A 23,434-nucleotide genomic window follows, 5' to 3' on the forward strand; every position below is an offset into this window, starting at 1 on the left:
ATGAAGAAAAAAGTGATCTGGGAGCATAAAAGTTGTTTAGATGACTTCTGTACATTTAGAAAAGTTAAACGTGGGAGTGCCAAAGTAATTGAGGCCTTATTTTTCCCTGTAAATATGCTCTTGCAGTCACTGAGTGACATTTGGTGAGTACTGGCTGATAACCCTTCACCACTTCAATACAAGGCACTTTTCCTATCCAGGCCAATTTTCGACTTTCAGCACTCTCACATTTTGAATGATATTTATTCAGTCATGCTATACTGTACACAAACAACATTTTTTATTATTTTTTTTAAGACAAATTGAGCCTTCTTTTGATGGTATTTATTCACCACTGGGATTTTTTTTATTTTTGCGATATAAGGGAAAATAGAGCAACAATTATTTTAGTTTCTTTTATAAAATTTTGCAAATAAGTAAATTTTCTTTATAAATTTAAGCCAAAATGTGTACTGCTACAAATCTTTGGTCAAAGTAATCCTAATAAGTGTATATTATTTAGTCTGTGTGAAAGTTATAGTCTACATGCTATGCTATATACACTATATTGCCAAAAGTATTGGGACACCTGCCTTTAGACACACATGAACTTTGTTGGCATCCCAGTCCTAATCCGTAGGGCTCAATATTGAGTTGGCCCACCCTTTGGAACTATAACAGCTTTTTTTGTGAGGTCAGGCACTGATGTTGGATGAGAAGGCCTGGCTCACAGCCTCTGCTCTAATACATCCTAAAGTGGGTTCTATTGGGTTGAGGTCAGGACTCAAGTTCCTCCACCCCAAACTCGCTCATCCATGTTTTTTTGGAGTTTACTTTGTGCACTGGTGTGCAGCCATCTTGGAATGGGAAGAGACCATCCCCAAATTGTTCCCACAAGGTTGGGAGCTTCAAATTGTCCAAAGTGTCTTGGTATACTGATGCCTTAGCAGTTCCCTTTACTGGAACTAGGGTGCCAAACCCAGCCCCTGAAAAACAACCCCACAACATAATCCCTTCCCCCTCCACCAAGTGATTTGGAGGGGGTGGCCCAATACTTTTGGCAATATAGTGTGGATGAGTGAGTTTGGGATGGAGAAACTTGACTGACCTACACAGAGTCCTGACCTCAAACCCGATGGAACAGCTTTGGGATAAATGAGAGCGGAGACTGTGAGCCAGGGCTTTTCGTCCAACATCAGTGCCTGACCTCACAAATGTGCTTCTGGAAGAATGGTCAAACATTCCCATAGACACACTCCTAAACGTGTGGACAGCCTTCCCAGAAGAGTTGAAGCTGTTAGAGCTGCAAAGGCTGGGCCAACTCAATATTAAACTCTACGGCCTAAGACTGGGATGTCATTAAAGTTCATGTGCATGTAAAGGCAGGTGTCCTGATACTTTTGGCAATCTAGTGTATCATTGAAAATGAATCAGTCCTGATGCACTGACTGTCTATCTCATTTCTTGAGACACTGAAATGTCAGGACAGTACAAATAACAACCCCCCCCCCCATGCCCCTTTTTTGAAAAGTAGGCAATCCAGAGTATGTAGTAAGAGGCACGGTGAGTTTTTTTCAACTTGTAATTCTTTCCTGTAATTATGAAGAAATTATTTATTTTTATTTTTTTTACACAATTATCATATTAAGTTATTTCTCACACACGGCATGGGCATACTTGCAGTTACACGCTGAAACGCACACTTTGCTACTCCTCCTGAATATGGCGATGCCACACATGTGAGACTTTCACAGCCAGGCCATGTGAAGAGGCCCAACATCAAAGTAGCACCTCCAGGCCTTCTAGGAGCATAAATTACACCTCTTATAATGCATATCAGTTTACCAGTTAGGCATATACATATACATATCCATATTGACCTTATGAATGAAGTAAACTATTACAGTCAAAACCAAACTAAGGGACACGGGTCATCATCGAATGCTGCGCACCCTTGGGGGCATGAGTGACGTGACCGGGAGGACATCATATGATGTCCACCTACAAGGACAAGAGGCTGGCCTCGGCATCATTCTGCCATAGGCTGGGCGGGAGCCAGAAACCGATAGGTACTGAACACAGCAGGCACTGATGGGCTGCATGGCCATAAGGCATTGATGGGCTGCACGGCCGACAGGTACTCTGATGGGCTGCACGGCCAACAGGTACTCTGATGAGCTTCACGGCCGACAGGTACTCTGATGGGCTGCATGGCCGACGGGTACTGTCTATTTCTGGGGCAATCGGGGCACAGTACAGAGTAAAGTGGTTCTCCTCCTCACACGGGATGTGTGAGGAAGAGAAGCTGGAAACAGCAAGTTATCTCTGTTTTTTTACATTTGTGATTGGTTGTGATTGGACAGCCAATCATGTGGTAAAAAGACAATTTTATTGGCTCTTTACCCTGATCGGGGATGCTCTGTGTCTGAGGGACATGGCTCGTCACCAATCACCGGGCTGCGCACCTATGGGGGCACGCATGAGCAATGTGACCAGGAGGATGTCATAAGACGTCTACCCGGAGGGACAAAAGGCCAGCCCCGGCATCATTCTGCAATAGGCCACAAGGGAACAGTTTTAGGGGGTATCAAGCACTGGTGAATTGGAAATTCTGATATGGAACCTTGCAGCTCCCTAGTGCCATTCAGGGATAGATTAGCATCAAGGGCCTTTGCTCTATTGGCTGCATGCTATGACATTTTGCTTGATCTTAGAAGGACTTGTGTATGTGGCTCTTGAAGAGGATTGTGAATGGTGATTTTAGCAGAACTGGCTCATTGTTCCATTCTACTGTGATCTCCTGGCTCTAGTTGTGGCACTGTGTAAGAAGCCAGGGTAGCCATGGCTGGTGCCATCTTGGCAACCTGGTCTGTTCAAAGAAGAGAGGAATTCCTCCTAGGACTCCCACTGTCTTTCCGCTTGCGGAACATGTTGGGATCGAGCCGGGGTGTAGTGCTTGTGAGGCTGATGGAATACAGTGTCTGATGTTCTAGATTGATCCAGCCATCTCCGCATGTGCCATGCTGCTGCTTTATGCGGCCATCTTGCCTGCGTGCTGGCTCCATCCTCCGCTATGTTCTATTTGTAATGGATTGTGTCGGCAGCTGTAAAGGTCACTGATTACATTAATTATCCAAAGTTGTATTTATGTACAAAGGTTTACAATTGTAACGTACAGCTAAATTTCCATGATGTATGCCAACATATAACTAAAGAAAAAAAGTTTGCTATAAGCATACGTTTTTGCTTTTTGTTAAATTTCTTTTTTTAATGTAAATTGTTGTATTTGAACAAAGTGCTTTAGAAGTATTCATTTATTAGTTCCAACCATCGGAAATGTTTGCTAAAGATCTGTTAGTTGCAGAAGGCACTAATCATGAGATTCGCTTACATGGATTTGTAAAGCCTCAGTAGAAAGTATACTTCACTTTTAATGCTTGCTGTGCATATTCAGATAAGGGTATGATATTACGCTGCAGATTTTGAGTTTGATGAAGCCCAACTCCAGACAAAACTTTGTATTTTGCAGAAAATGCCGTAGGGTTAGAAGCTTTTATATATATATATATATATACCACTGTGTCTATACTGAAAACATTTCCTCTCATTTGCTGTCTGTATCCCCTTTAGAGAGATTTTACTTTATTTCGTGCCATGACCGGAAATTATGGGAAATCTCTCCAAAGGGGCATGTCCTAAAGAAATTCCATAAAATTTGGCATTTTTGGCTGGAATCGTCCATAGCTTCTTTTTCAGATGTGCCCTTCCTAAATCTTATTTCCTTGAGTGCTTCTCTATGTGCTTCTTTATTCAAAACATGGGTTTGGGGGGAAGGCGGAGCACATGTGTGTGTATAGTTGTGTGTATGCTTGCCCCTTTTCTTTATTCATTCTGTTTAGCACGTAATTTTGGTTTTACTTGATAAACACTTGAATGTACAATGTTGGGTACTTTGTGCCACTGCCATTACTTTATACTGCCTTTTTGTGTGTTGTCCTGAGCGCTCAAGTTCTGTTGTGCTTTTTGTAATTTGTCTCTTTATGCTAAGGAACTAAACTCACACCTTTTGAAAAAAAAAAAAAAAAATCTCCTAAAGGGGTCTATAAATCATTTAGCAAAATTGTGAAGGTTTGAAATGTTTGATCTTGTTTATTGCTATTTTGCCTGCCCTGGTGGTAGCCTCGTTCCCCATTTCTTGTGTCATAGGTATAGGAAGTGAGAAAATATCTCCCCAATGGGATGGGGTGCAGATAAGGGGGGAAAAAAAATCAAAATCTTGAAAGATTTCTCCTCATTTCCTGCAGTATTAAAAGCTTAGACGAAAAAAATCACTTGGTCTTGTTTAAATTATCTCTAATTTATTATTTTATTTTGTAATATGTATAGTGTTTTTCTTTTCCACAGGGTGGATCACCTCTACTCGTTTTTTGTCCATTGTTCTCCAGAGGTGTATGGGAAAGATGCAAAAGAGCAAGGCTTTGTGGTGGTAGACAAAGACGAACTGAATATGATTGACAACTTTTTTAGTGATCCTTCTACCAAAAGCTGGGAGGTGAGTTCATGTCAAATTAGAAGAATAAGAACTTATTCTTATTATTTCAAATAGTCCCTAGCAATAATTGCATGTAAAATCTGACAGGTTTGTTGTACCCAAGTTGATGAATTTATCAACTTGGGTACATTCAGTCTGTCCATACATGGTTCGAATCTTGGCCAGTTCCTGTTGAACGGGCCAAGGTTCAAACCATCTATGATGGGCTTTATTGTTGCACAAGTCATACAATTGCAAATCACCTTACTTTCACTCATGCAGCTTTAGGTTTGTGAACAAAAATATAAAAAATTATAAAGAGGGCATGCTTCTAAATCCACTATCTAGTCCAGGGGTGTCTAACCTTTTGACCTTCCTGGGCCACATTGGAAGAAGAACTTGGGCCACACATAAAATTAACTAACAATAAAGATAGCTGAGGAGCAGAAAAGGTCTGGCAGATCACAAGTTAATGATCACTGATCTAGATAATGTACCGGAGTAGTAAAATCTAATTTTTTGTAAAATGTTTTAATATAAAAGTAAGGGAGCAACATAAAACTAGTGCAATATTTGCCATTGATTTTGGTAAATTAACACATCAATCATGGCCAAGTGATTGGCTGTGTGAGCCAATGAGCAGAGAGAGACCTGGGAGAGCTGCTGCTCTCATGTACATCGCTGAATCAAGATGGGGCTCAGGTAAGTATAAAGGGGGGCTGGGGGGAGAGAGCACCCAGAAGGTTTTTTTTTACCTTAATGCATTAAAGTGGTTGTAAAGGCAGAAGTTTTTTATCTGAATGCATTCTATGCATTCAGATAAAAAGCCTTCTGTGTGCAGCAGCCTCCTCAGCTCCCCCTAATACTTACCTGAGCCCCCTCTTCTATCCAGCGATGTCCGTGAATGCCTTAGCCATCTGGGACTCTCTCCTGATTGGCTTGGACACAACAGCAGGGCCATTGGCTCCCACTACTGTCAATCAAACTCAGCCAATTAGCGGAGAGAGGGAGTGGGGCCGAATGGAAAGCTCCATGTCTTAATATATACACTGAGCTGCAACTCAGCTCAGATGCCCCCATAGCAGGCTGCTTGCTGTGGGGGCGCTCAACAGGAGGGAGGGGCCAGGAGCTCCAGCCAGGGACCCGAGAAGAGGAGGATTTGGGCTGCCCTATGCAAAAACCAACTGCACAGAGGAGGTAAGTAGAATATGTTTGTTTTTTTAATAGGAAAAAAAAAAAAAACTTTACAATAACTTTAATGCATAGAATGCATTAAGGTAAAAAAAAACCCTAAACCCTTTAGAACCACTTTAAATGTATATTTTATGCATTCACTTTTTTCCAATTCATTGCCTTGTTTATGAAGCTTTTAGATAACATACCTTCCCCTTAGTTGGGGTATTTTATTTTTCCACAGTGTATATGAAAGAAACCTTGGTTATAAGTACATTTGCATATGCTCTTTAACATACTAAACTCAAATGAATGAACTGTCTAAAACAGATGTTCTGATAGTGGATTGCTATGGGGTGTTTTTTGTTTGTGTGCACTCGAACGGAAAATGATAAAAAAAAAATAGATTGTAAGCTCCATGAGCATTGCCCTCCTGTTCCTTCAGTATTGAACTGTTATAATTGTACTGTCCTCCTTTAAATTGTTAAGCGCTGCGCAAAGTGTCGGGGCTATTAAAATTATGTATAATAATAATATAATAAAGAACAAAGTTCTATCCTATCTATCCTATCCTATCTAGCCTATCTATTCTATCCATCTATTCAATCTATCGATTTAATCTATCTAATCTATCGCTTTTTAATGCAGGAATAAAAACCCATTTAAAAGACAGCATAGTAAACTTTCAAGATGATAAATTAGGATGTTAATATGTGGGTGAAAAGTTTTAATAACATGAAAGTCCTGCTCTTCTACTCTGACAACCCTGTTATTTCACCCCTTATGTGTTGGCACTGGATCTATGTGATACATGGCAAATTCGTGACAGCATTGTGACCGCAGCCTCACTGAAAATAAATGATCCATGAGTTCATCAATATAAATGTTTCCATGTATATGGGTAAAAATGCAGACCATGACAAAAAAATAGATGAGAAGTAGAGAAAAAAAATAGATTAAGGTTATATTTTCTTACTTGAAGCACTTTCTTTCCCCCCCCACTCTCGTATCAGATATTTGGAGGTTTGCCAGAGCAGCAGTAGGAACACAGAATTGAACAGAGTGCCAGGCAAGTTGTTTCACGCACAAAACTCCTCCTTCCATTCAGGAAATAGAAAGTATAAATTGTAGTAGGCAAAGTGAAACTTTCAGTTGGAGGAACTGTGATTCCGATTAGAAACCACATGTCTACAGAGGCAAGGTGCTTTGAACAGCTACAATGAAGAATAAGCAAAAAACAATGAATATCAAAATCCTCTATTTTGCTAGTGGTGTCCAGGAACCCTATGTGCAGGTAGTTTTTTTTTTTTTGATTTGGAAAAAAAAATCTTGTGTTTTCGGATTCATTTACTACAGCAAATATCGTCAAGTCGCAGCAGATTAGACCCAAAGATCTTTTATTCTTTTGACATCCAGATCACTGTTACCTAATGCAGTTTTAATTATCACCATAGACCATAGTAAGCTGGCCAAATTTCCAAAATCAGGTTCTCTGCAACAATTAGTTTTCCTTTAACCAATATATGTACCCAAAATGCTAGAAGATTTATATATTTTATATAATTTAATACTTTTTAAGTTAGAATTAAAAAAAAAAAAAACATCTTTACAGAAGTTGAGCAACGGAAAATGTTGTTTTTGATTGCAGATTTATGTTGTGAATCTTTTCTTTTTAGTTTCTGCATTTCAATTTGATCTCTATCATCATACCTTGCATAGCAGTACAACGATTAACATAGTTGTACTATAGCTTGAGGGTTTATTTCTTTGTGTGCGGGTACAGATTAGCTGCGAATTCATTTTAGGAATATCCTGGGCTATATTTAATATATGAGCTGTAAAATGTGTCCTGTCCAGAAATCCAGATTATGTCTCAGGAAAAATACTAGTGATTTTGAAGAATTATGGTATATTTCAATAGATTTATGCTGCAACTTGCTCATTCTGCCTTCCATTCTTACTTGTTTTTATGCTAATTTGAGCATGCTGTTTTCACAGATCATCAATGTAAATGAGGCAAACCGTCGGAAAAGTACGGGCAGTTATGAAGATGATGAGGAAGAGGAGGAGGTGGCTCTCGAGGAGTTTCTCCCAGATTTGAAAGAGAAAAGCCTTCTGCTGGAAGACATGCATATTGAGAAGGTAAAACATTAACACATTGATGTTCCAAGTCTGGTAAACTAAGAAGGTTTTGTAGTTAAAATCGGTGTTATTGATTCCCAAACTGACCCTTTTTTTACCTGAGTTACGAGCTGATCTGCTTGTCGACAGGTAGATGAAGATGTCTCCAGTCTAATGTCCTTGTGGAAACGAATGACTGACCAGATTTTTTTTTTTTGGACACTGCCAAGGCCAAAAAATAGGGCAATAACTAGAAAAAATTACATCTTGGGCGGTAGTATACTCCGCCATTAAACTTTTACCTACAGGTAAGCCTATAAAAAGGCTTACGAGTAGGTAAAATGAATATCTCCTAAACCTACACGGTTTAGGAGATATTCGCCCTGCATGCACCCGCTGACACCAGCGGCACATGCGCTCTGAAGGTCCGGCGGACCTTCAGAGCTCTTTGCCGGCTCCGTGCCGGAAAGTAAACGGACGTCATCACGGCTCTGGCCACTCACAGCGCTGGAGTCGCCGAACCCGGAAGAGACGCCGAGGGAACATGACAGCTCCCTCAGCGCTATCCGGGAGACCGTGACTGGGATTCGTTTTAAGGTAAGTATTTCATAATGAGCTAGTATGCGATGCAGATTTTTTTTTCTTTTTGTGAGGATACAACCGCTTTAATCATGCTGATATTTGCAATCCAGAATAAGTTGCGGACAGTTTATTATTGCTGGTTATGATAAACAGTAAATACTGGGAAATTATTCCTCTTTTTGTGGTATTATACCTTTTGAAGACAAAGGTATAAAACTATTAAACACACATGATTCTTAACACTAAAGAAAGAAAATAAAATAGATATTTTTTCTATTCATTTTTGTTTTAATAGGGTGTTGCTACATTAATAGCTTTTTTTTTTTTTTCTCATCCAGAAAGTTGCAAAAAAAGTATAATGGCAAATAGTAAATTGTCACTTTTTTATATATCTTCAACAAGAAAGGAGTTTAATGGCATTAATATGTCAAAAAAGTGAATGTATAGCCAAAACTTAACACCCCTGCCAGGTTATTATTATTATTTTTTTTATGCTGTTTGAGTACCATTGGGGAAATTTCCCTTACTGTCCCAGAGATGCAACAGGACGTTAGAAAAAAATCTCCCCAAGTGAAGGAAATTCCACAATGCAATTTGTCCTCTGTACAGGTGTCCCTATTGGAAGATGTACCCTAAGGCTCCATGTACACGGGACGTTGTTAAAAGTCCCTTTGAATGCTGGAATTTTTAGGACGTTTGAAACGTCCGTTCGGTCGCGTTTGTACCCGCGTTTAGCGGGCGTTTAGCAGCGTTTGCGGGCGTTTGCGTTTAGAAGCGTTCCTAGAGGTCAAAAAAATTATTTCCCTTTTAAAATGGAAAAACGCGAACGCTAAACGCGGGTCATCGCGTTCAGACGCGTTCGGACGCGTTTGTGCGTTTGGAACGCCGGGAAACACACGTTCGAACGCAAATAATTGCGTTCTAAAAACAGTCCCTGAACGCAACTGCCTGCAAATGACTGTAAACGACCTGGTGTACATGGACAGATAAGATAAAATGTAGATGGGTTCAGGGGCTTCTGAAAAAAACGCCCAACTGCTCCTAAACGGCCATTTCCAGCGTCCCGTGTACATGGAGCCTTACTTGAACAATTTATATTTCCCCTCACTTTCTGTCTTGGTGACAATAGTCACAAGTATAAATAGATGTGTGAATCTTCTCAATGAGTCACAGAGGGCATCAAAAAATTTGAGAGGGTCTAGCCCTACCTCATTATGTAACAGAAAGCTATTTTTGAATTCTATTTAATGCACTTTGCTTTAAATATAACATGATTGCCCTGTTTAGACTACCTGAACTAAAAGTAATATGCAGCCTTGCTGTCCTTTGGTATCATTGATCTAGAAAGTATGCAACTCAAGAGTTCTGATGATATTCTGACTTAACATATCACACTTCTTTTCCAGGTCAGTTACTCAGAAATTGGTAAAACTGCAAGCAGACAGATAACTAGAACTTTTAGTAAATGGTCGGCAATAGCAGCCTTCATATTTTGTTCAGTAGAGGTCCCCTTTAGCACAGCTAACACATTATAATGGAAAATTTATTCTGATCCCAGAACTTTTACATTTTCACAAATAGACCTTGCTCACTGGGCCTGATGATATATAAGTGCACAATTGTTTGTCAATGCCACGCAGATGGGCAAAATGCATGCCCATAGAATTTATAATTTACCCACATTGTGTGGGAATTCTCATGCACAGAGTGCATTGTATAAATCTGGGATTTATTAACAGGGTGGTTCGCTATACAGTGTATGTTCCATCTTCCAAACCTTCACCAGCCAAGTCTTGGCAGGCCTAAAATTTTAAATATGCATCTACTATAGCTTTTGGGTCCAAATGCTGCTGGAATTATTCAATGCACATAACCTATAGGGAAAAACCGAATCAAGGGAGCATATCTGTTTTTAAGGTCCCTTTCACACTTGTTTGGCTTCTCCTGTGACTTGGGACTGCAAAGTCGCATGACAAGTCGTACCCCATGATTTCAAATGAGTACCGATCATATCTGTGCGACTTCAAAGTAGCCCCTGCACTACTTGGATCCCACTTTGATACGACCTGAGGTCCATAGACCTCAAGATTACACAGGCATTAATTCAGGTAGCGTTGGTTGTGTGGCAAAGTTGCATGACTTTTAGGTTATACAAGTGTGAAAGGGGCCTATCGGAGACTAAACAAAATATGTTTTTTTTATTTTATTTTAAGCCTTATAAAATTCATACACTGTATTGTAATCTGCATGTGCAAATGATTGTGTCTGTGCCAAATATTCAAACACTAGTCAGTGCACAAGATTCTATTCACTGATATAAGAAACACAGGTTTCAGTGGAAAATACTCAGAGAGGTACATGTTTGCATATGACAGCAAAGCATATGGGGTTTTTTCTCTTTGCATATTCCTTCAAACCTGATGTATCATTTCAAAAATATTTGGTGTGCATTTTCTGTGGCTTGCCTTTTAGAAACTGGATGCTATGAAGTAAGATGATTTGTATGTTTAAGACATGGCAAACAAAGAGAGCACTGTATGCATTGAATATCAATGTATGATAGCTAGGTGGGTTCTTTGATTGCTGCCATACCCATGAGTGAATGTTTGCACCCGTTTACTCACAAATGCAATCAAGTGGTCTGGTCATTCCCTTGCAGTTTACTCTCCTGCTCTTAATTCTTTTATTTAGTAAATCTTCTTCACTGTGAATGCTTGACAATTTGTCAAGGATTTAAATTTCAGGGGGTTACAGTGAGAAAGCTGGTGGCATCTAAATATACAATTGCATAAAATATTTTTTGGGCACAAAATCAATTCTAGAACAATATTTTCTAAAAAAATATTTTTTACTGTAGGAAAATAGTAAAAAAAAAGTTGAGTCATCTCTGAATCTAGGAAACATGATTGAGTGGACGTGACTGTACCATGTGTGATAAGTCTACCTCAGTGCAGGCTTATTTTTATATTGTGTGCTTTGCCTCCTAAACTTAAGCAAATGCAAAATAAATGCAAAGGCTGGATGTTATGTTTCAGTATCTTCATGTTTTATTTGTTCTTTCTAGTTTTGTTTATCACGTTTGCAATGCATCTTCTGGCATAATTACAAAGACTAGTGCTCCTGCTTGGTGATTAGGCTGGATATGGATGGGAGGGTCATCTTTACCATCATCTCCTTAGCATTATGATTCAGACTGTATTGCATGACTTGATAAGCCCCTGGACCAATATTATGGTGGTTTGGGTTTGTAGGCACTAGTATACATCAACACGTTTGGAAATTAAGTACACTGTATTACCCAAAGTATTGGGATGCCTGTCTTTACATACACATGAACTTTAATGGCATCCCAGTCTTAGTCCTTAGGGTTCAGTATTGAGTTGGCCCACCCTTTGCAGCTATAGCAGCTTTAATTCTTTGGTGAAGGCTGTCCACAAGGTTTAGGAGTGTGTCTATGGGAACTAATTGCGCTATGAGCTCTAATTGCTAGTGTGTCTATGCGCTCTAATTCATCCCAAAGGTGTTCTATCAGGATGAGGTCAGGACTGTGCAGGGAAGAAAAGTTCCTTCACCCCAAACTCACTCATCCATGTCTTTCTGGACCTTGCTTTGGGCACTTTTTCAAATAATGTGGTGGGGGGGTTATTATGGAGTGGGGTTGTTTTTCACGAGTTAAGCTTGGCCCCTTAGTTCGAGTGAAGGGGATTCTTAAGGTGTCAGCACACCAAGACATTTTGGACAATTTTATGTTTCCAACATTGTGGGAACAGTTTGGGGATGGCCCTTCCTGTTTCAACATAACTGCGCACCAGTGCACAAAGCAAAGTCTATAAAGACATTGATGAGCAAGTTTGGGGTGGGGGAACTTGACTGACCTGCGCAGAGTCCTGACCCCAACCCAATAGGACACATTGGGGATGAATTAGAGCAGAGACTGTGAGCCAGACCTTCTCGTCCAACATTGGTGCCTGACCTCACAAATGCGCTTCGGGAATGGTCAAACATTCCCTTAAACACACTCCTAAACCTTATGGACAGCCTTCCCAGAAATGTTGAAGCTGTTATAGCTGTAATATTGAACCCTAAAGACTAAGACTGGGATGCAATTAAAGTGCATGTAAAGGCAGGTGTCCCAATACTTTTGGTAATCTAGTTCATTTCTAAATGTGTTTATGTATACTGGTACCTACAATCCCAAACTACCACAATATTTGTCCAGGGGCTTATCAAGTCATACAATACAGTCTGTCTGAATCGGAATGCCAAGGAGATTATGGTAAACATGACCCTCCCATCCATATCCAGCCCAATTACCAAGCAGGAGCACAGTTGGCATCATTACAAAGGCTAGCAAACGTGATAAACGAAACTAGAAAGAATGAATAAATGAAACTAGAAAGAATGAATAAATGAAACTCGAAAGAACAAATTAAACCTTGTGGATCGCCTTCCCAGAAGAATTGAAGCTGTTATAGCTGCAAAGGGTGGGCCAACTCAATATTGAACCCTACAGACTAAGACTTAAAGTTCATTTTCATGTGAAGGCAGGCATCCCAATACTTTTGGTAATATAGTGTAAATTTATAGCTGGTGTTCTATATATGATAATACTGTATATGATTTGTCTATATGATGTGACTGCTGTCCAAAGTGTAACTTTGCCATTTCCATTTTGCCATTTCCGAGTTAGAAAAGTAAGGGCTTTAGAATACAGTATATGGAAATATGTTTTGCAAGACTGTATTGCCAAAAGAGGATTTTTTTTCCAAGACAAAAAATAGTTTTAGCACCATAAGTAATAACAAAGGTATTACAAGGCTGGTTGAGGAGTGGGGAAGTCAAAGTGCTTCATGTAAATTATTTGCCCAAACCTCCTTCCTTTTTTTTTTAATTTGGAAAAACAAAAGTTTAGTTATTCGCTATAACACTTTGTGGGTATACAGTGGTAGGAAATATATACTGTGTGTGTGTGTGTGTGTGTGTGTGTGTGTATATATATATATATATATATATATATATAATTTTTCTTTTAAGATTTCTCTGTGTATAGGTTAAAGCTAACGTCCAGCCTTACCTATACAGCAGGGTCACACCATTTGCATTAGGATGTGCCGGCTGGCCTTGCCCAGTGCAACCCTGATGCAATTTGCCTCGTTTTCTGTTACAATTACACCACTGCATTTTAGTGTTTTGCTCTCAGGACACACAAGCGGCCAAGCTTTTAGCACAGCTGCTGGTGTAAATAAGCCCTCAGTCTTACCCAGTTGTAGAGGCTCTACTGTTGATTAGAAGCTGTATCAAGTCAGAGCTTGCCTCAGTTTCCTGCTAGAGAATGCCCATCATCCTATAACTCCCCCCCCCCCCCCCCAACCTTGCTGTCCCTGATCCACCCCTTTTATTATTTGAATTTTGCCTCTTTCAGTCATGGAGACTCGGCATTAAGTGAGGCATTACCTAGGGAGGTCTACATGAAAATGTATTCTGCCTAGGAATGCCCACTCCTCCAGACTGGAATCTACCCATCAAGGCATTTTAACTCTGTTCAATAGCTAGTCCTCTGCTTGCATCAGTGTTGAGCTATCTGCCTGGATTGCATAGCACAGAGACCCAGCAGTGATGTCACTTGGTCTAAACTAGGGAATCTAAAGAAGAGTGTTGTGTGTGTATTTTTAATTTTTCTTTTTTAACAGAAAATTTAAAAGTTTTAATAGCAAAATAGAGGCTGATAAAATATTGAAGATGGGGAACTGTCTAATGCTTGTAAAACAGAATAATGTAAAATATAGAAGCTAATTTTTTAAAAACTAGACTAACAAAAAGCTGCTCTGACTCATGGCAGGTTATGAAAGCTAAAATAAATTTATTGCTGGGGACAACAGAACTTTCTCTGCTTGCCTTTCTTTATTTGATTGACCGTTAAAAGATAAACATTTTCATGTTCCCTGTCATACATAATATATATTTCTAATAAAAATAAAAAAAAATGCCAGAAAATATTTCTGGTTTCCGCATTGCAAAGTGTATTATCAGTAATGCAGAAATGTCCTTTGTCACTAGCAGTGAGCAGTGAAAAACTATGAAAGAAATGAAAGGAAATTTTGGCATTTGGAGTAGTGTGGTTTCCCTGCAACTGATGATAAATTCTGGTCTAACCTCTGCTTATCTTTGTGCAGCTGGCCCGACGTCTTCCTGCCCGGGTTCAGGGATATCCTTGGCATCTGGTGTACAGCATGCAGGAGCATGGAGCCAGCCTGAAGACTTTGTATAGGAACATTGGTTCTCTGGACAGCCCAGTTCTCCTGGTAGTTAAAGATATGGATAACCAGGTAAGGAATTCAATATCTTTATTTACCAGGGTTGTGAAGTTTGTATTCTTTGGTTGTCGTGGGACCCTGCAGTATTCTAAGAACTGGGGTTACCTCTCTGCAGATAACAGTCTGATTGAAATTTTCACAACAGGTGCAAATCTAGTTGAATGTGGGGAAGTAAAGGTGGTCAAATTGGTGACAGTTTGCTGATCCGGTATTCTAAAGTGTGCAGTATACCTTCAGGCAGCCCCACATAACCAGTCTCGGTTAGACAAGTTAGCAAACTTTTTCTAAAATATGAATGCTGTTTAGAAACATTGCCCACTATGCAACAATAACCTTTTACCTTATGCCTCCGTTCACATTAGGTCACTCCGACTTAGGGGGCGTGCACCGCGACTTCGGCAGGACTTGCACGGACTTCACATAATGGAAGTCAATGCAAGTCGCCTCCAGGTCGTCCCGAAGTAGTACAGGACCCTTTTTCTAAGTAGGAGCGACTTGTGTCACTCCTATTAGAACGGCTCCTGTACTACACAATGGGAGCGTGAGGACCGCGACTTGTCAGGCTGACAAGTCGTACCAGTGTGAATGCGGTTTAAATATCAAATGTTATGCTATTTTTTAATTTGTTAATGAGCATGCTTAAATTGGCTGCAAGTTGACTTAGGAGAGCTTTGGATTAACTATTCTAAAAACACATTAACAGGAGCCTTGTGGGTTTGCTTGATGTGTTCAAATCTTACTATACGGAAAATAAAAATCCTCAGTACTGCATCCTCCCGTACGTTACTTGTCCCTGTGTTTTTTTTTTTTTTTTTATATAGTAATTTTGACAAGAGGCCTATGCAAACATCACAATCCTGTGCAATTTAGAATGAGCATATGATGAAAAATATACAGAAGTTAATTTCAGCGAAAACTGCATGTCAGATGATCAGTAGATCAGAAATGCAGGCAGCTGAAGTCACTTAGCTTGGCCTTACCTCTTCCCACCTCCTGAGCCTTATTAAAGAATCGTTTAAGGTATAAGAAAAGGCAAACCTCCTTTTTTTTTCTTTTTTTGGATCCAGTGCAGAAGGATTAGAACATCTGTCAGTTTTTATTGCTGTCTGTGCCCCTTTTAGGGAGATTCCCCCCTCTTTACTATTATCATTGAAAGTGAAAGTAAATGAAAATCCCACGTTTTGGGTTGTCCTCCGAAAAGAAGTAGAGGGGAAATCTTCTAACACTAGTTCTGGTGACCTTGGAGGCCCCCAAGGAATTCCCTTAATTGTCTGAGATTTCCTCTCATTTCCTGTTTGGCTATGGGACAGGAAGTGTAGGTAAATCTCCACAATGGGACACTGATGACGAAAATAAAATCTGACAGGGGTTATAACCCTCTCTTGCTTAATCCAAAATGAAAAAAAAAAGTTTTTGCCTATAGTTTTACTCTATTAAAATTGCCTACGTGTGTGTGTATGTATGTGTATGTATGTATATATGTGTGTGTGTGTATATAGATATATATATATGTGTGTGTGTGTGTGTGTGTGTGTGTGTGTGTATGTATGTATATATATATATATATATAATATATATATATATATATATATATATATATATATATAATGTACATCTCCACGATTTAAAAAAAAGTCACTATACAGTATATACATCTATATGCACAGTTTATGATGTTTGTGCTGTACAGTACAGAATTCTGGAATGCAGAAAACCTGAATATTTTACGATTAACTACATCTGTTATTACATGCCCTTGTGTGAATTGAAAAGTGGAAAAACTGGTTGCTGCTTACAGTAAGCAATTCATTTTGCACTGATAAACTTGTCAAAAGTCTCTCCTTGTGACCACTTTTGGTGTGTGTGTGTGTGTGTATAGTGATGCTCCCTTAAAGGACCGATAACTGCATTTTACCCTTTATAGAAGTTAAAGCTGACATTCAAGCATGGATGTTTTTACAGTTACATCGGTCCAGCTTTAACCAATGTAAGTTTGTATGTGCAACAGCTGTGGGATCCCCATGGAAAGTGGAAATCATTGTAGTAGGCATCAGTACTACATATAAATCAAACCACACTCTACCTGCGCTCACAATAATATAAGATTCAATATATAATGAGGAAGGCAACTAGGATCATTTACTGGTAGTGAAACAATTAATATAACATTATGGATGCAGGGCTTTCAAATAAAGCTATTAAATGGAGTCCTAATCAATATGATGCAAAAATTTCAAAATGTGGAAACCAACCGGTGTGATTTTCACATACACAAAACGCTGTTGAAGTCCTCCACCGAGAGCAAAAAAACACACTGACCCTTGCTTTCAGTACCACTCAGGCAAGCTCAGTAATCTCTGCTCTAAAGCACCACATCGACAGGGAGGAGCACTACATCTACAGGGATATCTGATGTCTGCAGCCCACTTGGTATATGAAACTTCACCACAGCAGAACCTTAGATCATGCGGAGTTAAGTGTAGGTAAAAGAAACTTCATTGTGTAGTATTACTGATAGTCAAAATGTTTTTTAAAATCTGCTAAAATACTCACAAACATTGAAGACAAAAAGTGCATGTTAATACGAATTTTTCTCAGGAGTGTTTCCAATCTTTAAGATGGCTGACTTGCACTACGTGGCACCGTCACGTGACCGGTACTACAGTGATTGTCACAAGCTTCCAGGTCTTTTTTCAAGTAGCTGGCCTGCTGCTTACTGAACATAGCAGGTTGCTTGCTTAGCAAAGTTGCCGTTCAGAGAACAATTTGCATTTTCTCAATGAATGCAAAGCATTCGCTGATTGGGCAAGGTGGAGAGGCGGGTAGTAACATCACTATTTCCACCTTGTCCATAGTTTCAGCTTAAAGTTGGAAAATGTTAGTCCTATTATCATTTATTTGAAAATAAATTGTTCTATATGTGTGCACTCACTGCACTGTGTTGCGCACTGGGCTAAAAGGTGTCTGTTAGGTCCGTCAAGCATGTCATTAGAGCCTGAGGCTCAAATTGACTTGTCTTAGGTTGTCTTCAGGGCGCAGAGCACTGCGCCCCAAACCCTCCCACTTTAGGATTTTAGCAAATCAATGGGTCGCTTCTGGTTTCCCACCCCAGACAATCAGGAGGCTGAAGATTTGGAACCCGGAAAGAGAACCGGGTTAACATGGAAGCCGCGGAGGGGAGCCATGACTGTGGTGAGTGCGTACCTGGAGGGATTTGTTTGCGCCCCCCCCAAATTTTTAGCACCGGCCGTCACTACAACTGGACCAATGTAACTATGGAAAGTACAACTAAAGGCTCCTATAGGACGGTCTATGCAAGTACCATGCAAGTGCCAAATGCAGTTTCTGTGTGATGCATAAGACTCATAAGCCCCTTAAGTTAAATCCTCCTTCATTTGTGCTCCACATGCTGCCCACTCTAGATGCTGCATCTCACAGTGGGGGAGTTACAGCGACCAATGCAATGCAGTCTATAAAGCACTGGGTAAGGTTAGTCTGGTCTGATGCTGAATGACAAGCAAAACTCAGCAGTTACAAAGCTGACAACCTTGTCCCCTGCAACATTTTTCATCCCAATATAGCGCAAGCAGACAAGCATACACAAGTGACAACTTTGCTCTTTATTCAGGATGAGTGAGTGATGCATTGTTGCCACACCATCACTGAAAGATGCATTAGGTGGAATTCACTGGCAGGATAAACAGGTATTTATGGGACTTAGAGAAAACTATAAGCATAGATGCACTTAAATTTAACTACAGCACATACTGCTGCACATTATTTATTTATTTATTTTTTTTTAAATGGAGAATTACATATTCTGTATTAAGGCTGATTAATGGAAGTGTCACATAAATCTAAGTTTTCACTTGGATCCAGACCTAGATGTGTGGTCAGACAACACAGGGATTGCACCAGGTTTACCTGTATAGCAAACATCTGCCATTACATAATTATGTAAAACCCAGGCAACACAATAGAGCAGTGATGGCGAATCTTGGCACCCCAGATGTTTTGGAACTACATTTCCCATGATGCTCATGCACTCTGCAGTGCAGTTGAGCTTCATGGGAAATGTAGTTCCAAAACATCTGGGGTGCCAAGGTTCACCATAACTGCAATAGAGCATCACATAATTAAAATGCAGCCTAGATTGCAGTTTATCTGAAAGTGGATATCCTCAACAACCTTAACCACTTCTATGCTTACTAACTTGTATAAGAAAGATGTATGTACTTGCCTATTTTCAGCCTGCTTCAGTCCAGTCACATGATCTTCCCTGTTTCAGCCAGCGGCGCTGCAGAGGAGAGGAGAGAGCACTCCTGAAAAGGTGACATCATCCACAGACTTCAGTGGCCAATCTGTTTGCGTTGCTCCCTCCTCTCCCCTGCAGCCAAGCTGGCTAACACGGAAAATCTCATGACCAGATGTGTTGACTCATTTTTTCCCCAGACCTTTAGTAGATTTTCAGTAAATCCTTGTTCAGAACAATTTATTGCAGTGTAATAGAAACTGTAGAATGATGTTTAGTGCTCGTTAAAAACCAGTGTTAGGCGCAATGTGGTAAAAGATCCTGCTTGCACTACACCTAAACTGCAAAGATGTGAAGCAGCCCTTAAGATTGGTGTCCTTTTTTTTTTCCAGGTATTTGGAGCTTATGCAACACATCCATTCAGAGTCAGCGATCATTACTATGGCACAGGCGAGACATTCCTTTTCACATTTAGTCCTGATTTCAAGGTAAATGTTTTACATAAACATTGTATCCTGTGTCTGTGAACTGTAGTCATAATACTAAACTGCAAACTTAAAGTGCAATCAACCATTTAGGAAGTCCTTCATGTAACTCACAGCCGGAGGGCTTTAGTACTGGATAAAACTGGGACCTCTGTTATCAGAGGCATAGTAGAGGCTTAGCCGAAACTTCTGATTCCTCTATGCAGGCTGTTTAGCATGGATGGAGAAATCTTTTGATTTTCTCTTGTTCAGTCCATAAAAAGAGATTTCTGTATCCCACATGCTGAACAAGAAAAATCTAACAGCCTATCTTGGTCCAGCAATTAGCCTTTTTTTTTTTTTTTTGTAGAAGGTAATGTGAACACACAGCTGCTAAAATAAGGGGGGCCTTAGGTGTCTAGATACATATTTTACCTCTACACCCCATTTGGTTGTGCCCTAGTGAGTAGGGTGTGCAGCATTTGCTTTTAGCCTGGGTCTTTTTAACTTAGATTTAGCCTGGACCTACACTTTAACTAAAGGCCCGTACACGCGTAGCGATTGTCGGCCGTAAATATTCGGCCAACGTCCGATCGGCCGATTGTCGGCTTGTTAGTATGATGCTTCCGACAACCGACTGCGACTTTTCGGCCGAACAGAATCTGGTGTGCAGGCTTTAAAATTTTTGTTGGCCAACACCAGAACGGCCGATTGTTCCTCAGTCAGTACAGAATTCGGCCGACAAACAGCAGATGAGCAAGACTGGGCATGCTCAGAGAAGAAAAAACACACGGAAAGTTAACCATCACATGACATCACTTCTGCAGTCGGCTGTTGTTGGCCGACAAAATTCGTGTGCAGTCTTTAGCACTTTTCAACCGACAGGACAGCACCGGACAAAAGATGGCCGATCGTTCGGCCGACAATCGCTACGTGTGCACGGGGCTTTACTCTAAAACTGTTCTCTGCCACATTCTAAACCTAATCTATCTATCCCTGTAAAGCGAAAATCGCCATACTTGCCTGTTCTGCAGCTTATCCGGTCCGGTTTCCAGTGGCGGAAGCTCTGTGCAGGAGAGGACCGACAACGGCTGTGAAATGGATGGGTAATGACGTCATCCACAGAGTTCCTATGGGGCTTCCATTGTCAGCTGCCTCTCCTGCAGGTTTGTTGGCAGAGAGCAGGTTTAGCATTTAGGTTTTGTCTGAGCTTTAACTTTAATAAACTTGTCTGAACAGTCTTATAGGGACTCCCGAATGTAAACAATTGCAGGTAAAATCACAGAAAACAATAGACATTTTAATGTGTGTTTTAATGCATGATTTTTTTTTTCCGTAAACTAGCTTTTATTCACTTGCTATGGGTCTATGAACTTGTGAGAAAATGTGACTCGTACACAAAAAATTATGTTGGCGAGAAACATTCTGGATATTTTGTTTAGACGTCAATGACCTTAATAAGGAACTAGAAATAGGGACTGTGATTTGATGTACACTTTTGGTGGTGGTCTTGATAGGAAGGACACAATTAGAATTTAATTTGTTTTCAAAAACGTATTTAAATACTAAACTCCCTTTAGGAGCATGTTACACCCGTATTTAAGGTGTAATATGCTCCAGCACCCTAATCCACCCCACCTCACCCCCATCATGAAAGCTTGCAAACAGATGCTTTCCATGCCCCCAAACAAAAGCACCTAGGCCTGAAGATTGGAATTACTGGGCATTGCACTGCAGGCAACCAAATAGAAAAGCAGGGCAGCAAGGGGAAGGTGAATAATACAGAAATTAAGATGGGGGCTATGTTTGAAGTTGAGGTCAAGTCAAATCCTAACTATGCTTAAACTTGCTCCCACCCCCACTCTAAGTTAGGGTTGCCTCTTCATCCCTTTAAACTAGGACACACTTTAATTACACCGGTTCTGTGGCTGTCTAAGGTGGTAATTAAACTCACTTAGTGCATTATATTAGCCTCAGAACCTGTGTAATTAATATGTGTCCTGGTTTAAATGGATGAGGTGGCAACCCTACTCTAAGCCTATTTACACTACACTGTAAAGGAAATATGTCTATACTTACCTATACCGAGGGTGCTCCTGTCCAGTTGCATGATCTCTCCAGCAGCCTGCTTTGGGGGTTCAGGAGAGAGGAGAAATCACAGATGACGGTATACTCTTACTATGGGGCATGTGTTGTCGGCTGTCCCTCATCTACATGTGACCGTACTGGTGCACCCTGAGAATAGTTGGGTATAGACATCTTTCCTTTACAGGGTTGTTAGAATAGGCTTAGAATGGGGGTGGAAGCAAGTTTAGGTTTAGTTAGGATTTGACTGGACTTCCACTTTAAGTGATCCTGTTGCTTTTCCTACATGGATGCTGAACTTATGAAAAGTATACCCATTTGGTGACACCTAGTGGCCTTTTCGAAAACTTTTTTTTTAACACATAATGATTAAAGATTTCTGTTTGCATTTTTGTATAGCTGAATGACCATTCTATTTCTTGCTGTAATGCGGTAATCCGTTTTTCAGACTACAGTTTTGGAAATATCTTTGTTCTGAAACAGATCTGTTTGAAATAAGTAGAATATTATTTTCAAAAACTTGAGATAAACTGTTTTTAGTAGGTCTCAATTACCAGATAATTTTTCATTTTTCTTTAGGACTGGCTTTCTTTTGGTGGAATTGAATACATTGGTTTTTCATTTTTGTTACAAAAAGAAAAAGGATTCAATTTTATTTATTTTTTTTAATTTAAGAAAAGGTTTCAGTTTCACTCATAAAACATATGGAATTAAAATGATAGGACAGTACAAATGACCCCTTTGTGGAAAGTAGACAAACCAATGTAATCTAGTGTTTGCCAATTTTATTGATTTATTTTTAAACAAAAAAACTTGGTGTTATTAAGGGTGTTACGACAGTGGTGATCGAAAGTTTGGGCACCCCAGGTAAAATTTTTTAATAATGTGCATAAAGAAGCCAAGGAAAGAAGGAAAAATCTCCAAAAGGCATCAAATTACAGATTAGACATTCTTATAATATGTCAACAAAACTTAGATTTTATTTCAATCATTTACACTTTCAAAATAACAGAAAACAAAAAAAAATGACATCTGCAAAAGTTTGAGCACCCTGCAGAGTTAATATCTTGTACTGCCCCCCCTTTGGCAAGTATCACAGCTTGTAAACGCTTTTTGTAGCCAGCCAAGAGTCTTTCAATTCTTGTTTGAGGTATCTTTGCCCATTCTTCCTTACAAAAGTCTTCCAAATCTTTGAGATTTCTGGGCTGTCTGTCACGCACTGCTCTTTTAAGGTCTATCCATAGATTTTCAATTATGTTGAGGTCAGGAGATTGTGAAGGCCATGACAAAACCTTCAATTTACGCCTCTTGATGTAATCCCCCGTGGATTTTGAGGTGCTGATTGTTGGGGCAAGGTCAGATGAGTCTGGGCATTTAAAACCTTTGAGATTGACATCACCTGGTCTTCCCAGACGATGATTGAGAACAATCCATGACACTGGCAGGTCTTAGCCTTGCAAAGGGGGCAGTGCATGATATAAATTCTGCAGGGTGCCCAAACTTTTGCAGACACCATTTTTTTGTTTTCTGTAATTTTGAAAGTGTCAATGATGGAAATAAAATCTAACTTTTGTTGACATATTCTAAGAATCTAATCTGTAATTTGATGCCTTTTGGAGATTTTTCCATCTTTCCTTGGCTTCTTTATGCGCATTAATACAGATTTTTACCTGGGGTGCCCAAACTTTCGATCACCACTGTACATGGAGCTTGTTAATGGTGCACTAGTCATTAAATGTCCAGGTCATACACAGGGGGAGGAGGTGACGTCATTAATGTACATGTCACATACAGTGGGAGGATGGAGATGAAGGGGTTAATGTACAGATGCGCATGAATAAAAGCGGTTAAGAAGCTAATATACAGGTTACTGCAGAGACCGAATAGAGATTGGATATAGAGGAAAGGAGGGTAGTGAAGGAGCTAAAAACAA

General features: G+C 39.9%; 1 protein-coding gene across 2 annotated transcripts in view; it reads left to right on the top strand.

The window, feature by feature from the left end:
- NCOA7 (nuclear receptor coactivator 7) overlaps positions 1 to 23,434 on the top strand; it is a 189,515-nt gene that overhangs the window by 157,127 nt on the left and 8,954 nt on the right. For both annotated transcript variants that reach the window (XM_082252523.1, XM_082252522.1), the window contains 4 exons: positions 4,384 to 4,531; positions 7,682 to 7,825; positions 14,560 to 14,712; positions 19,345 to 19,440. In XM_082252523.1, the coding sequence (XP_082108649.1) occupies positions 4,384 to 4,531; positions 7,682 to 7,825; positions 14,560 to 14,712; positions 19,345 to 19,440 (541 nt within the window). The remainder of the gene's footprint in view (positions 1 to 4,383; positions 4,532 to 7,681; positions 7,826 to 14,559; positions 14,713 to 19,344; positions 19,441 to 23,434) is intronic.

This window comes from Pelophylax lessonae, assembly GCF_965119305.1.
Source record: "Pelophylax lessonae genome assembly, chromosome: 3".
Lineage (NCBI taxonomy): Eukaryota > Metazoa > Chordata > Amphibia > Anura > Ranidae > Pelophylax > Pelophylax lessonae.